General features: G+C 43.2%; 1 protein-coding gene across 1 annotated transcript in view; it reads right to left on the bottom strand.

Moving 5' to 3' along the window:
- LOC109907617 (helicase SKI2W-like) overlaps positions 1-16044 on the bottom strand; it is a 55973-nt gene that overhangs the window by 14935 nt on the left and 24994 nt on the right. The window contains exons 20-26 of the mRNA XM_020505693.2: positions 11235-11366; positions 10700-10837; positions 10209-10313; positions 9922-10057; positions 9529-9655; positions 9011-9221; positions 343-453 (exon numbers count right to left, since the gene is read on the bottom strand). Coding sequence (XP_020361282.1) covers positions 343-453; positions 9011-9221; positions 9529-9655; positions 9922-10057; positions 10209-10313; positions 10700-10837; positions 11235-11366 — 960 coding nt within the window. The remainder of the gene's footprint in view (positions 1-342; positions 454-9010; positions 9222-9528; positions 9656-9921; positions 10058-10208; positions 10314-10699; positions 10838-11234; positions 11367-16044) is intronic.

Raw genomic sequence — 16044 nt, 5'->3', positions numbered from 1 at the left:
ACAATGATTCTCCACACAATGACAGCTTGTTTTGTCACAAACTGAAATAAGGGAAACTATTAGGATTTTTTGCAAATAGGAAATGGCAGAGCGATTTCTGCATATTACATACACCTTTAAATCAAATCAAATGTATTTTATAAAGCCTTTTTACATCAGCAGTTGTCAAAAAGTGCTTTACAGATACCCAGCCTTAAACCCCAAAGAGCAAGCAATGCAGAGGCAGAAGCACAGTGACTAGGAAAAACTCCATAGAAGGCAGGAACCTAGGAAAAACGCTTCTGTATGAAAAGTTTTGAATTTAATATTGGATCGCGTTAAGACGATGGAAGTCAGACATACCTTGATTCTCTGGTGGTACTCTGGCAGTAGAGACAGGGACTGATCTGAGACGAGGAAGAGCAGTTTGTCCAGCTCCTCCTGAACACTCATCCTCTCCTGCACCCGCAGAAACTGTGGAAAAAGGGTGAAAAATTCTATACAACAGTATGTGGACATCCCTTCAAATTAGTGGATTTGCCTATTTCAGCCACACACGTTGCTGACAGGTGTATAAAAATCAAGCCCACAGCCATGCAATCTCCATAGACAAACATTGGCTGTAGAATGGCCTTACTGAAGACCTCAGTGACTTTCAACGTGGCACCGTTATAGGGTGCCACTTTTCCAACAAGTCAGTTCGTCAAATTTCTGCCCTGCTGGAGCTGCCACGGTGAACTGTAAGTGCTGTTATTGTGGAAACGTCTCGGAACAACAACGGCTAAGCCGTGAAGTGGAAGCATAATGATCTGGGGCTGTTTTTCATAGTTCGGGCTAGACCCCTTAGTTCCAGTGAATGGAAATGTTAATGCTACAGCATACAGTAACATTCTTGACGATTCTGTGCTTACAACTTTGTGGAAACCGTTTGGGGAAGGCCCTGTTTCAGCATGACAATGCACCCGTGCACAAAGCGAGGCCCATAACAGAAATGTTTTTTTGAGACCGGTGTGGAAGAACTTGACTGGCCTGCACAGAGCCCTGACCTCAACCCCATCGAACACCTTTGGGATGAATTGGAACGCCGACTGCGAGCCAGGCCTAATTGACTAACATCAGTGCCTGACCTCACTAATGCTGTTGTGGCTGAATAGAAGCAAGTCCCTGCATTAATGTTCCAACACCGAGTGGAAAGCCTTCCCAGAAGAGTGGAGGCTGTTAAAGCAGCAAAGGGGGGACCAACTCCACATTAATGTCCATGATTTTGGAATGAGATGCTCGACGAGCAGGTGTCCAAAAATACCTTTGGTCATGTAGTGTACAATCACTTTATCTATGCACTCCAAACAGCAATAGAGAAGAGGTCTGTAGAATTATTTAATATACTGTGCAACTATCTCCACACAACAAATCAAAGTTAATTTGTCACATCCGCCGAATACAACAGGAAATTACAGTGAAATGCTTACTTACAGGCTCTAACCAATAGTGCAAAAAAGGTATTAGGTGAACAATAGGTAGGTAAAGAAATAAAACAGTAAAAAGACAGGCTATATACAGTAGCGAGGCTATAAAAGTAGCGAGGCTACATACAGACACCGGTTAGTCAGGCTGATTGAGGTAGTATGTACATATATGATGAACAGAGAGTAGCAGTAGCGTAAAAGAGGGGTTGGCAGGTGGTGGGACACAATGCAGATAGCCCGGTTAGCCAATGTGCGAGGGCACTGGTTGGTCGGCCCAATTGAGGTAGTATGTACTTGAATGTTTAGTTAAAGTGACTATGCATATATGATAAACAGAGAGTAGCAGCAGCGTAAAAAGAGGGTCTGGGGGGGCACACAATGCAAATAGTCCGGGTAGCCATTTGATTACCTGTTCAGGAGTCATATGGCTTGGGGGTAAAAAACTGTTGAGAAGCCTTTTTGTCCAAGACTTGGCACTCCAGTACCGCTTGCCATGCAGTAGTAGAGAGAACAGTCTATGACTGGGATGGCTGGGGTCTTTGACAATTTCTAGGGCCTTCCTCTGACACCGCCTGGTGTAGAGGTCCTGGATGGCAGGCAGCTTAGCCCCAGTGATGAACTGGGCCGTACGCACTACCCTCTGTAGTGCCATGCGGTCAGATGCCGAGCAATTGCAGTGACGCAACCCTACGCTCTCAATGTTGCAGCTGTAGAACCTTTCGAGGATCTCTGGACCCAAATCTTTTTAGTTTCCTGAGGGGGAATAGGCTTGGTCGTGCCTACTTCCTCCCTATAGGCTGTCTCGTCGTTGTCGGTGATCAGGCCTACCACTGTTGTGTCGTCTGGTAACTTAATGATGGTATTGGAGTCGTGCCTGGCCATGCAGTTGTGGGTGAACAGGGAGTACAGGAGGGGACTGAGCACGCATCTCTGAGGAGCTCCAGTGTTGAGGATCAGCGTGGCAGATTTGTTGTTACCTAGCCTCACCCCCTCGGGACGGCCCGTCAGGAAGTCCAGGATCCAGTTGCAGAGGGAGGAGTTTAGTCCCAGATTCCTTAGCTTAGTGATGAGCTTTGAGGGTACTATGGTGTTGAACGCTGAGCTGTAGTCAATGAATAGCATTCTCACATAAGTGTTCCTTTTGTCCAGGTGGGAACGGGCAGTGTGGAGTGCAATAGAGATTGCATCATCTGTGGATCTGTTTGGGCGGTATGCAAATTGGAGTGGGTCTAGGGTTTCTGGGATAATGGTGTTGATGTGAGCCATTACCAACCTTTCAAAGCACATCATGGCTACGGACATGCTTACGGGTCTGTAGTCATTTAGGCAGGTTGCCTTTGTTATTGTGCACCCCATAATGACAAAGCAAAAACAGTTTTTTAATCTGTAAATAAAAAACTTAAATGTAACATTTATCTAAGTATTCAGACCGTTCCCTCAGTACTATTGAAGCACCTTTGGCAGTGATTACAGCTTTGAGTCTTCTTAGGTATAACATACAGTGCCTTGCGAAAGTATACGGCCCCCTTGAACTTTGCGACCTTTTGCCACATTTCAGGCTTCAAACAAAGATATAAAACTGTATTTTTTTGTGAAGAATCAACAACAAGTGGGACACAATCATGAAGTGGAACAACATTTATTGGATATTTCAAACTTTTTTAACAAATCAAAAACTGAAAAATTGGGCGTGCAAAATTATTCAGCCCCCTTAAGTTAATACTTTGTAGCGCCACCTTTTGCTGCGATTACAGCTGTAAGTCGCTTGGGGTATGTCTCTATCAGTTTTGCACATCGAGAGACTGCCATTTTTTCCCATTCCTCCTTGCAAAACAGCTCGAGCTCAGTGAGGTTGGATGGAGAGCATTTGTGAACAGCAGTTTCCAGTTCTTTCCACAGATTCTCGATTGGATTCAGGTCTGGACTTTGACTTGGCCATTCTAACACCTGGATATGTTTATTTTTGAACCATTCCATTGTAGATTTTGCTTTATGTTTTGGATCATTGTCTTGTTGGAAGACAAATCTCCGTCCCAGTCTCAGGTCTTTTGCAGACTCCATCAGGTTTTCTTCCAGAATGGTCCTGTATTTGGCTCCACCCATCTTCCCATCAATGTTAACCATCTTCCCTGTCCCTGCTGAAGAAAAGCAGGCCCAAACCATGATGCTGCCACCACCATGTCTGACAGTGGGGATGGTGTGTTCAGGGTGATGAGCTGTGTTGCTTTTACGCCAAACATAACGTTTTGCATTGTTGCCAAAAAGTTCAATTTTGGTTTAATCTGACCAGAGCACCTTCTTCCACATGTTTGGTGTGTCTCCCAGGTGGCTTGTGGCAAACTTTAAATGACACTTTTTATGGATATCTTTATGAAATGGCTTTCTTCTTGCCACTCTTCCATAAAGGCCAGATTTGTGCAATATACGACTGATTGTTGTCCTATGGACAGAGTCTCTCACCTCAGCTGTAGATCTCTGCAGTTCATCCAGAGTGATCATGGGCCTCTTGGCTGCATCTCTGATCAGTCTTCTCCTTGTATGAGCTGAAAGTTTAGAGGGACGGCCAGGTCTTGGTAGATTTGCAGTGGTCTGATACTCCTTCCATTTCAATATTATCGCTTGCACAGTGCTCCTTGGGATGTTTAAAGCTTGGGAAATCTTTTTGTATCCAAATCCGGCTTTAAACTTCTTCACAACAGTATCTCGGACCTGCCTGGTGTGTTCCTTGTTCTTCATGATGCTCTCTGCGCTTTTAACGGACCTCAGACTATCACAGTGCAGGTGCATTTATACGGAGACTTGATTACACACAGGTGGATTGTATTTATCATCATTAGTCATTTAGGTCAACATTGGATCATTCAGAGATCCTCACTGAACTTCTGGAGAGAGTTTGCTGCACTGAAAGTAAAGGGGCTGAATAATTTTGCACGCCCAATTTTTCAGTTTTTTATTTGTTAAAAAAGTTTGAAATATCCAATAAATGTCGTTCCACTTCATGATTGTGTCCCACTTGTTGTTGATTCTTCACAAAAAAATACAGTTTTATATCTTTATATTTGAAGCCTGAAATGTGGCAAAAGGTCGTAAAGTTCAAGGGGGCCGAATACTTTCGCAAGGCACTGTATTTACAGGCACACCTGTATTTAGGGAGTTTCTCACATTCTTCTCTGCAGAGCCTCTTCAAGCTCTGTCAGGTTGGATGGGGAATGTCACAGCTGCACAGCTATTTTCAGGTCTCTCCAGAGATGTTTCATTGGGTTCAAGTCCGGGCTCAGGCTGGGCCACTCAATGACATTCACAGACTTGTTCCGAAGTCACTCTTGTGTTGTCTTGGCTGCATGCTTAGGGTCGTTGTCCTGTTGGAAGGTGAACCTTCGCCCCAGTCTGAGGTCTTTTTTTTTTTAAGCATGCCACCACCATGCTTCACCATAGGGATGGTGCCAGGTGTCCTCCAGATAGCATTCAGGCCAAAGAGTTCAATCTTGGTTTCATCAGACCAGAGAATCTTGTTTCTCATGGTCTGAGTACTTGTCATGTGCCTTTTACTGAGGAGTGGCTATCGTCTGGCAACTCTACCATAAAGGCCTGATTGGCGGAGTGCTGCAGAGATGGTTGTCCTTCTGGAAGGTTCTCCCATGTCCACAGAGAAACTCTGGAACTCTGTCAGAGTAACCATCGGGTTCTTGGTCACCTCCCTGACCATGGCCCTTTTTTTACACCTTTATTTAACTAGGTAAGTCAGTTAAGAACAAATTCTTATTTTCAATGACGGCCTAGGAACAGTTGGTTAACAGCCTTGTTCAGGGGCAGAATGACAGATTTACCAGTTTGGCTGGGTAGCAAGCTCTAGGAAGAGTCTTAGTGGCTCCAAACGTTTTCCATTTAAGAATGATGGAGGTCACAGTGTTCTTGGGGACATTCAATGCTGCAGAAATGTTTTGGTACCCTTCACCAGATCCGTGCCTCAACACAATCCTGTCTTGGAGCTCCATGGACAATTCCTTCGACCTCATGGCTTGATATATGCTCTGACATGCACAGTCAACTGTGGGACCTTATATAGACAGGTGTGTGCCTTTCCAAATTATGTTCAATCAATTTAATTTACCACAGGTGGACTCCAAACAAGTTGTAGAAACATCAAGGATGATCAATGGAAACAGGATGCACCTGAGCTCAATTTCGAGTCTCATAGCAAAGGGTCTGAATACTTACGTAAATAAAGTATTTTTTAAATTGTATTTGTAATAAGTTTGCAAAAATGTCAAAACAACCTGTTTTCGCTTTGTCATATTTTAGAATAAGGCTGTAACGTAAAAAATGTGGAAAAAGTGAAAGGGTCTGAATACTTTTCGAATGCACTGTATAATGTATGCCACAAAAAATGGAATGGCCTGTTAAGAGAGTCGAAAGCTCACATACACTATCTCCCAAAGAAATTAGAGCCCAGCAGCACAAAGCCTACTGTCTAACTGAGCGATGGCTCTAATGACATGCAGTCGTAATGTATCCCTTCAGTGAGACAGACAGCGGTGACTCTGCTCATCCTACATGGATAATTATAGAACTCCCTGCTCTGCTGTTCTCATCTCACCCTGGAACATGGCAGTAAGTAGTCTTGCACGAGAGGAGCTGGAGCCTATCTCTGGTTTCTGTAGTGTGATGCAGCTTGATGTGCAAGTACTTCACATCAATAGACTCACAGGGTCCTGACCCCCCAAGCTATCTCCTTAATGCGGAGTGCCAATCAGAGACGTAGCGGGTCCCATTTTTACAGTATGACTCTCCTGGGGATCGAACTCCCAAACCTTCCAATCTCAGGGCCGACACTAACCAAAAGGCCACAGAGTTAGCCACTGAACAAGGCAGGAAAATATCTAGCAAGGCTTAGTTTTACAATGCTTAGTGCAGGCCTGGGTTCCCGTTAGGACATTTGACCGGCAGCATTTTAATTTACCGGACATTTAAGAAATTTACTGGACTATATGCATTGGTTGCGTAACCTGATTAGGGCGTTCATCCACGAGGTTCTCAGAATGACAGAAATCCCATTTCGTTTATGGTAATTCATCTTAACAGAACATGCAACTTGGATGCAACGGCATGCGTCATTCTTACTGAATTCTGACGAGCAATTTGAAGATGTTAGAACAAGGCTAGCGGAAGCAATCCAAAAAATACATGAAATTAAGGATCATTATCTAAAAAAATTAAAAGCTGTGAATTGTTTTAAATCACATAGCCTACAGTCAGAAGGGCCCGCAATTTGGACATACCAAACAGATGACTGTTGAGTTGCGACTGTCAGTGAAAAGCAAAGAGACCCAGCCAGGCATATCGCGATATTTAAAAATACATCTCGCAAAAACAGTTTGGAAAACAAATGGCTGTTGCTGTAAAGAGAAGAGGACGAAGACTCCAATCTGACTTTAAGTTATCAAAATTCTCAACTTAATTGAGCGAAAAGTAACCCATCTTATTGGCACCAGCGGAGAACATCAGTCATATGCCCAGTGAGTGTGCATATTCACTGTCACTGTCATTATCATTGCATCAGTGCCAGTGTTTTTGGACAATCATTTCCTCCTCCAGGTTTAGATGGACGTCATATTGTATTTTTTGTCTCCCTTTTCTCGTAAGCCAAATATGTGAATCAGACAACGTTGTTTTTATTGATCTGTCAGTGTCAGCAGAGTAGGCTACCCTGTAATTTGTCATATTTGAATCAATCTACACACAATACCCCATAATATCTTCAGTCATATAAAGTGAAGTAAAATTGCATGAAATGTGCTTATAAAAAGGCCAACATTTTCATGTGCAAAAAGAGAATAAATGATATAAATCTGATATAACCTAAGCCTACTCTATGCAACTTCGAGCTGCATTGAACAGTCTTTTTTTGTGAACAGTAATTAAGTTATATTATTAGCCTAAATTATGACTATCCAATCCAATCATCACATTAGGAATAGTAGGTGATCTTACATAAGTCTGAAAATGCGAGCAATGCTTTATTTTAATTTTAAAATGGTGAAACTTAGCTTCCCCAAACTTCAAACCCACACGCCGCCTACATTAGAATAACATCCCGCATGGACTTTTCCTCAGCCAACAAGACAAATAACGAACAGCCAAATCACTAGCCTATGTCAACCTACTATCCCCCATAGTAGAAAGGTTAACCTATTCTATTGGTCAGCTTGTCATTCTGTGCGAGAAACAAAGCCTATTCCAAACAGACTCTGAGACAGTTGTGGGACAATAGATCCCAAATTCATTTAAACAGTAGGCCTAGTCTGGCAGCACCCCCCAAAAAAACTTTAAAAAGCAATGAGGTTCATGCAACAGATCAGAACGTTTAGCATAGAATGTTGATAAACTCTTATTTCTTCACATTATAAGCGCACCAATGAGCACAATGTAGTGGGCTACACGCAAATGTTAGTTCAATAATGCAATTAGCAGGTTTCATGTGACAGAGGTGAAAATACTTGTTAGAAATTTTGAAAGAGTGGAAATCTAAATGTGTTAACATTGGTTGCTAATAGGACTTATCTTTGGTTACTGGACAATGAAACAAACTTGATTAACAAACCAATAGAACACAGGAGAAAAAGGCCACTGTTTTCACTGGCCTATGAAAGTATTTATAAAATAACTGCCTGCGCATTTGGTTGGATTTGTCTAGGCTACTTTGAAGCAAGGTAAAACATGCCGGTTTCAAACAATTAAGTATATGTTTTCAAAATGCATACTGCCTCCAGCTCATTACAAAGTGGCGTGACGCGCTGAAGCCTGCCTAGTTGCCTATGCACTTGAATGGCGAATGCGAAGCGCGCTTAATTACCAGTTGAGAAAATAAATTGTTGCTCTTTTTAATTTTGCCCATAGTTGTTTTTTTCTTCTTCACGGAATTGCCTTTGGAATTGTTGTGCAGTGATTGGGATTATTAAAACGCATTTCACTCCAGCAGCAACAAACAGATGTTTGAATTCTTGTGCTGCATCGACTTGTATTTCAATCAACGAATAGGGCTAAAATGCATCATTTCGCAAAGGGATTATTATTTCTTTGGACAATTGGCCGGCACCATTTTTATTTAGCGCCTTTTGATTATTTATTTTTATCGACCAAAAGCCAGCTATTACAGGATAACGGAAACAATGGCGCAGGCCCAAATAAATTACAGTCTGACAAAATGACTATTACAAAGCAGTATAAAAAGAGTCCAGGGCTTGTGTTCATGAAGAGTCTCAGAGTAGAAGTGCTGATCTAGGATCAGGTCGACCCTGTCCATGAAATCTAATTCATTATGATCAAAAAGTCAATAACATATCCAATATCAGAACTCCTACTCTTGACACCCTTTGTCCTGGACCATAGATTGAAACAAAAAAGGAATGAAAGGGAGAATGAAGTGGAAAAGATAGAGAGGAAGACAGAGGAAGACACAGGTGTGTGGAGACTGTCTGTCAGACCTGTCTCTGTTCATTATATGAGTGCTCCGACATCATTATGGCAATATCAGGTCAGTGTTTGGAAGTGACACAAACACACACCTGTTCTGAGAAGGTGGGTGAGTGGATGCAGTTGAAGTCTTTGAGGCTGTCCTGCAGCAAGCGCAGCCTCATGGTGCCCTCCACCACATCCACACTCTTCAGCTGGAGGTCATTCACCGCGTCAAGGGTCACCACCCCGCCTGGGTTGGCCTCCGCCAATCGCAGGAGCTCCTGGGTTGCCGTGGAGATGGCTTGGCCCGGAGGATCAAGCCTGTGAGAAATGGAGGGAGGGAGAAAGGATGGAAGGAAGGAGAGAAAGATGAAAATAGACTCAAGTGGTGGCTCTTTATTTCTGTGCATTCAATGATATGTAGAGTGATATTCACAAAAGAAAGGCAGATGGAAGACACTGTTGAGTGGTCATGATGACATCACAAATATAAACCCCTCATTTGCATAGATAAACGTGGGCTTAGTGGAGCCATAATGTGCAAAAAGGCTGAAACATACTGTATACGCTACATGATAATGCATGAATGCACACACACAAATTGTCCCACTGTCACACACACACACACCTGAAGCGCGGCTGCTGCCTCTTGTTATAGTTGTCAATGATTCGGTCAGGGATCACCTTCAGGGTCTTGACTGTGATGGCTGACACGTCCTGTAGCTTCAGCTTCTGGACCGTGTGACTGCAGGGACCTATCAGCGGATCATATAGAACGTACACAATCGTTATTGGTTATTCCGTTGAAGCGTATGTGAGCTTGTTAGTTAGTGTTAGCATGTGTGCGTGTTGAAGTAGCTGTGTGTGTGTGTTCACTTAGCTGTGTGTGTGTGTTTAGGCAGCTATGTGTGTGTATGTTGAGTCTTCATTGGTAAATTTGTATGTCTCTAACACGGAGAAGTCGAGCATCAATCCGTGTGCGTGCGTGAGTTTCCATTAATAAATGTGTGCATGAACTGACCATCAGGTAGAAAGAGGGCAGTGTTGTAGAGGTGGGGGAAGGCACTGGCGTTGGGGCTGTCCCCTCCTCCCTCCTCGTTGCCTTTCTCACAGATGACGAGAGCGGTAAACGTACGATTCACTGAGTCGCTGGACACCTGGGACAGATATTAAATAAAGGATTGATGAGGGGAGAAGTGAGAACGATAACTACATTACATGCCTTTGTCACCTTTGCAGTCCACACACACACACACCCACACAGACAAACACACACCCACACAGACACACCCACACACAGACAAACACCTGTAGGAGGACTCCAAGGGCGTTGAAGTGCTGTTTGTTGTTGACCACTACCACTCGTCCCACAGAGAGAGCCTTCAACCCATTCACGGACCCCAGAACTGCACACTGAAAGATGACAGACGGACAATTAGCAAATCATAGTGATGTTGTATTTTTTTTTTTCTTCTTAAGATTGACACTTTTTCACAATCAATTACAGTGCCTTGCGAAAGTATTCGGCCCCCTTGAACTTTGCGACCTTTTGCCACATTTCAGGCTTCAAACATGAAGATATAAAACTGTATTTTTTTGTGAAGAATCAACAACAAGTGGGACACAATCATGAAGTGGAACGACATTTATTGGATATTTCAAACTTTTTTAACAAATCAAAAACTGAAAAATTGGGCGTGCAAAATTATTCAGCCCCCTTAAGTTAATACTTTGTGTCCGAGAGCACGTGTCTTTGTGAGTGCGTGTGTGCGTGCCTCTACAGTATGTTGTGTGTGTACCTGCAGCGCCTCAGCGGTGATGCGTAGCTCAGTGACAGTGTAGTAGTACGGCAGTAGGTCAGACAGCTGACCCTCCGTGTCCAGAGGAGGAAGAGAGGACAGAGTCTGTTTCAACTGACCGATCTGCTGCTCATGGGCCTGAGAGAAAGAGAACAGGAAAATATAAGATATACTTTTATTAGATCATATGTGCTGGAAATTTGTCTTCTGCTTTTTTCTTTTTTTTACCCAACCCCTCTGATATACACACACAAACGCAGGTTGGAGAGACAGACTTTATGTAAAAGAAAATCTAAAGGAATGTAGATTAATGTAGATCCTCAATAAGCATGAATAAATGTCACATTCAGTATGAATATTAGGGACAATATTTCTGTTCTGACTCCTTCCATCAAAAGCTGAACGGTCCTTTGACCATTTAAGAACCACTCAGTTGAGGACTACCAATTTTTAAAACTGGTAGTCCTCAACTGTCGTGTCATGCATTATCTCTGGTCTTTTGCCCCAAGTGCTTGTGGGTAATGTAGCACAGTACCTGTGTGTCTCTGTGGCTCTCAGAGAAGCTCCTCCTCATCATGTCGGTAACTCGGAGGGCCTCCACACGCAGCAGGTTGAGAATCATGGTGTAGGTCAGCCTGAACTGGGACTGCAGCACTGTGGGCTTCCCCTAGAACGAAAAAAGAAGACGAGTAGGCGGCCAGTACGTCGCATCAAACTTTAGTGAACTACTTACAGAATATAAACTCAGCAAAAAAAGAAACGGCCCTTTTCAGGACCTGTCGTTCAAAGATAATTTGTAAAAATCAAAATAACTTCACAGATCTTCATTGTAATAGGTTTAAACACTGTTTCCCATGTTCAATGAATCATAAACAATTAATGAACATTCACCTGCTGAACGATCGTTAAGACACAAACAGCTTACAGACGGTAGGCAATTAAGGTCACAGTTATGAAAACTTATTACACTAAAGAGGCCTTTCTACTGACTCTGAAAAACACCAAAAGAAAGATGCCCAGGGTCCCTGCTCATCTGCGTGAACGTGCCTTAGGCATGCTGCAAGGAGGCATGAGGAACTGCAGATGTGGCCAGGGCAATAAATTGCAATGTCCGTACTGTGAGACGCCTAAGACAGAGCTACAGGGAGACAGAACGGACAGCTGATCGTCCTTGCAGTGGAAGACCACGTGTAATAACACCTGCACAGGATTGGTACATGCGAACATCCCACCTGCGGGACAGGTACAGGATGGCAGCAACAACTGCCCGAGTTACACCAGGAACGCACAATCCCTCCATCAGTGCTCAGACTGTCTGCAATAGGCTGAGAGAGGCTGGACTGAGGGCTTGTAGGTCTGTTGTACAGGCAGGTCCTCACCAGACATCACCGGCAACAACGTCGATTTTGGACACAAAATCACAGTCGAAGGACCAGACAGTACTGGAAAAAAAGTGCTCTTCACTGACGAGTCGCAGTTTTGTCTCACCAGGGGTGATGGTCGGATTCGCATTTATCGTTGAAGGAATGAGCATTACACCGAGGCCTGGACTCTGGAGCGGGATCGATTTGGAGGTGGAGGGTCCGTCATGGTCTGGGACGGTGTGTCACAGCATCATCGGAATGAGCTTGTTGTCCTGGCAGGCAATCTCAACGCTGTGAGTTACAGGGAAGACATCCTCCTCCCTCATGTGGTACCCTTCCTGCAGGCTCATCCTGACATGACCCTCCAGCATGATAATGCCACCAGCCATACTGCTCGTTCTGTGCGTGATTTCCTGCAAGACAGGAATGTCAGTGTTCTGCCATGGCCAGCGAAGAGCCCAGATCTCCATCCCATTGAGCACGTCTGGGACCTGTTGGATCGGAAGGTGAGGACTAGGGCCATTCCCCCCAGTCCGGAAACTTGCAGGTGCCTTGGTGGAAGAGCGGGGTAGCATCTCACAGCAAGAACTGGCAAATCAGTTCTCATCAGTTCTCATCAGTTCTCATCAGTCCATGAGGAGGAGATGCACTGCAGTACTTAATGCAGCTGGTGGCCACACCAGATACTGACTGTTACTTTTTATTTTGACCCCCCCTTTGTTCAGGGACAAATTATTCAATTTCTGTTAGTCACATGTCTGTGGAACTTGTTCAGTTCATGTCTCAGTTGTTGAATCTTGCTATGTACATACAAATATTTACACATGTTAAGTTTGCTGAAAATAAACGCAGTTGACAGTGAGAGGACGTTATTTTTTTGCTGAGTATTTACAAAGGAATACATATAGGAGCAGTCAGCATTGTACATCAAGACGCACACCATGGTGATTATCAATAAGTCAGAAGAACAAGGGAAAAAAAAGGATGCTGGTCAAGTCTGGGAAGGTATACTAGAGAAAACAGTTCAGCTATAGTTGTTAGTATAATCCGTGGGGAGTAATAGTATCTAGGAGGTGGATCCATTTAGACTATTTTTGTAGTAGGAAACGGTGAAAATCACCCCCTCACTTACCCTGGGCGACAAAGAAGAAGTATAATTAAAATGGATGTCATTTAAAATGAATGTCACTTTTATGTTGTATACACAAAAAAGATAAATAATTGGAGGTAATGGAGCAGGAACCTTTTAAAGTGGATTGAGAAAGGTTTGTGCTAGATCACACAGGGTGGTGATACGGAGGATGAAGTTGAGCATTTCTAATCATATAGACAGCAATTAGAAAAGCAAACAACTGTTATAGGAGCCTACATTTTTCCCTGATGATCGGACCAGGAACAACTTTGGCCCATAGTTATACACTAACAGTCAGCGATTATCTACCACTGCTATCGAGCAATTACAGTTAGCAACTTATCCGAAGACTGATCCAACAATTGATCAACAACGGTAGTGGGCAGCGAGAGGGTAATGGGGAGAATTGATCATATTTTCTACAGTATAGCAGCAGGAGGACCAATTCAGGGTGAAAATAGTCCACTCTAAAGCCCCATATTAAAGTCCACTCAAATGCCCCACATTAGAGAGATCAGTTAAAAATAAGGCCCATGACAGTTTAATGAGGCACTTGTTTATGCAATCTAGCACGCAGCAACCCAAGAGGACTGTATGGCTTTTTTCTAAACGGCAACCCTATTCCCAAAACCTACATAATGCACTAATTTTGACCAGTTCCCTATGGGCCCTGGTCAAGAGTAGTGCACTTACATAGGGCTCCAATTGGGACGCAGTCTATATTCTGTACAATGGCGGAGCACTTCGTGGGCGAGGTAGATGGAATCTATTGCGGGATTTTGGATTTAAATAGGAAATATGGGATTTTTATTATTATATCCTTGGTAGAAAAGCAATCCCTTTCTAATTCTATGAGCTATCCCCTCACCCATGGGAAAAGTAAGCCAAGTAATACACTTCTAAAAAAGAACTGACTGATGTAGAGCAGTGGTTTCTAAACGTCTCCTTTCCAGGGACCACCTGGGACCATCACTGTCAAATGTTAGCAGAGTCGCACAGTTTATTTAAAAAATATATTTTAGCGGTCAAATTTTATATCAGTTTAATCAGTGAATGTAACATGGATGTTTATTAAACCATTTTCATTGTAAAAAGTTATGTAGAATTGTTAAAAATCATTCATACTCCCAACTGTTATTCTTTTTAGCAGAAAAAATAAACAATGAAAAGCAATACGATCGGCCTGGTTCTTCATATTCCTTTTATTTGCAGCCTTGTCCTACTCTAAGTGCTTATGGGGTACCCTGGGGTTCAGAGAAAGTATCTCACCCAATTCACAAAATAATGACAGCAAGGTTAAGAAAGGGCATAGTCTTGACCAAATGTTATACACAGAATTTTTTTTGGGGGGGGTTGCAGAAATGTGTTTACATCCGTTTTAGTGCGCATTTCTCCTTCGCCAAGATAATGCATCCACTTGACAGGTGTGGCATATCAAGAAGCAGATTAAACAGCGTGATCATTACACAGGTGCTGGGGACAATAAAAGACAACTTTAAAATGTGCGGTTTTGTCACACAACACAATGCCACAGATTGCAATTGGCATGATGACTGCAGGAATGTCCACCAGATTTGTTGTCAGAGAATTTAAAAGTAAATTTCTCTACCATAAGCCGCCTCCAATGTCGTTTTAGAGAATTTGGCAGTATGTACAACCCGGCTCATAACCGCAGACCACATGTAACCACGCCAGGCCAGGACCTCCACATCCGGCTTCTTCAGCTGCAGGATCATCTGAGACCAGCCTCCCAGACAACTGATGGAACTGTGGATTTCCACAAATAAAGAATTTCTTCACAAACTGCGAATCTGTGTGCTCGTTGTCCTCACTAGGCTCTTGACCTGACTGCAGTTAGGCGTCGTAACCGAGTTCAGTGGGAAAATGCTCACCTTCAAAGGTCACTGGCACGGTGGAGAAGTGTGCTCTTCATGGATGAATACTGGTTCAACTGTACCGGGCAGATGGCAGACAGCGTGTATGACGTCGTGAGGGAGAGCGGTTTGCTGATGTCAAAGTTGTAAACAAGAGTGCCTCATGGAGGCGATGGGGTTATTGTATGGGCAGTCATAAGCTCCGGACAACGAACATAATTGCATTTTATCGATGGCAATTTGAATGCAGAGATACTGTGACGAGATCCTGAGGCCCATTGTCGTGACATTCATCTGCCGCCATTACCTCATGTTTCAACATGATAATGCACTGCCCCATGTCGCGAGTACACAATTCCTGGTATCTGAAAATGTCCCAGTTATGCATACTCACCAGACATTTCACCCATTGAGCATGTATGGGATGCTCTGGATCGACGTGTACGACAGCGTGTTCCAGTTCCCGCCAATATCCAGAAACTTCGCACAGCCATTGAAGAGGAGTGGGACAAGATTCCAGACTTAACAGCCTGATCAACTCTATGTGAAGGAGATGTGTCGTTCTACATGAGGCAAATGGTGGTCACACCAGATAATGACTGGTTTTCTGATCCATGTCCCTGACTTTTTTTAAAGATATCTATGACCAAACAGATGCTTATCTGTATTCCCAGTCATGTGAAATCCATAGATTAGGGCCTAATGAATTTATTTATATTGACTGATTTCCTTATATGAACTGCAACTCAGTTAAATCTTTGAAATTGTTGCATGTTGCGTTTATATTTTTGTTCAGTATATGACTACTCAAAGCAACATATCATCAATTAACAATATATTCAAAATGGAACAAAAATATACTCGGGATGGGCATAGAATTCGAATATACTAATATCCAAAAGGACGTTAATATCAGAATGGACATAAGTATTCGAATACTTAAGTACACAACGTGACGTGGGAGATCTCTAAACA

Source organism: Oncorhynchus kisutch, linkage group LG17 (assembly GCF_002021735.2).
Source record: "Oncorhynchus kisutch isolate 150728-3 linkage group LG17, Okis_V2, whole genome shotgun sequence".
Taxonomy (NCBI): domain Eukaryota; kingdom Metazoa; phylum Chordata; class Actinopteri; order Salmoniformes; family Salmonidae; genus Oncorhynchus; species Oncorhynchus kisutch.
Note: the sequence above shows the minus strand (reverse complement) of the source record. Positions and strands in the feature narration are given on the sequence as shown.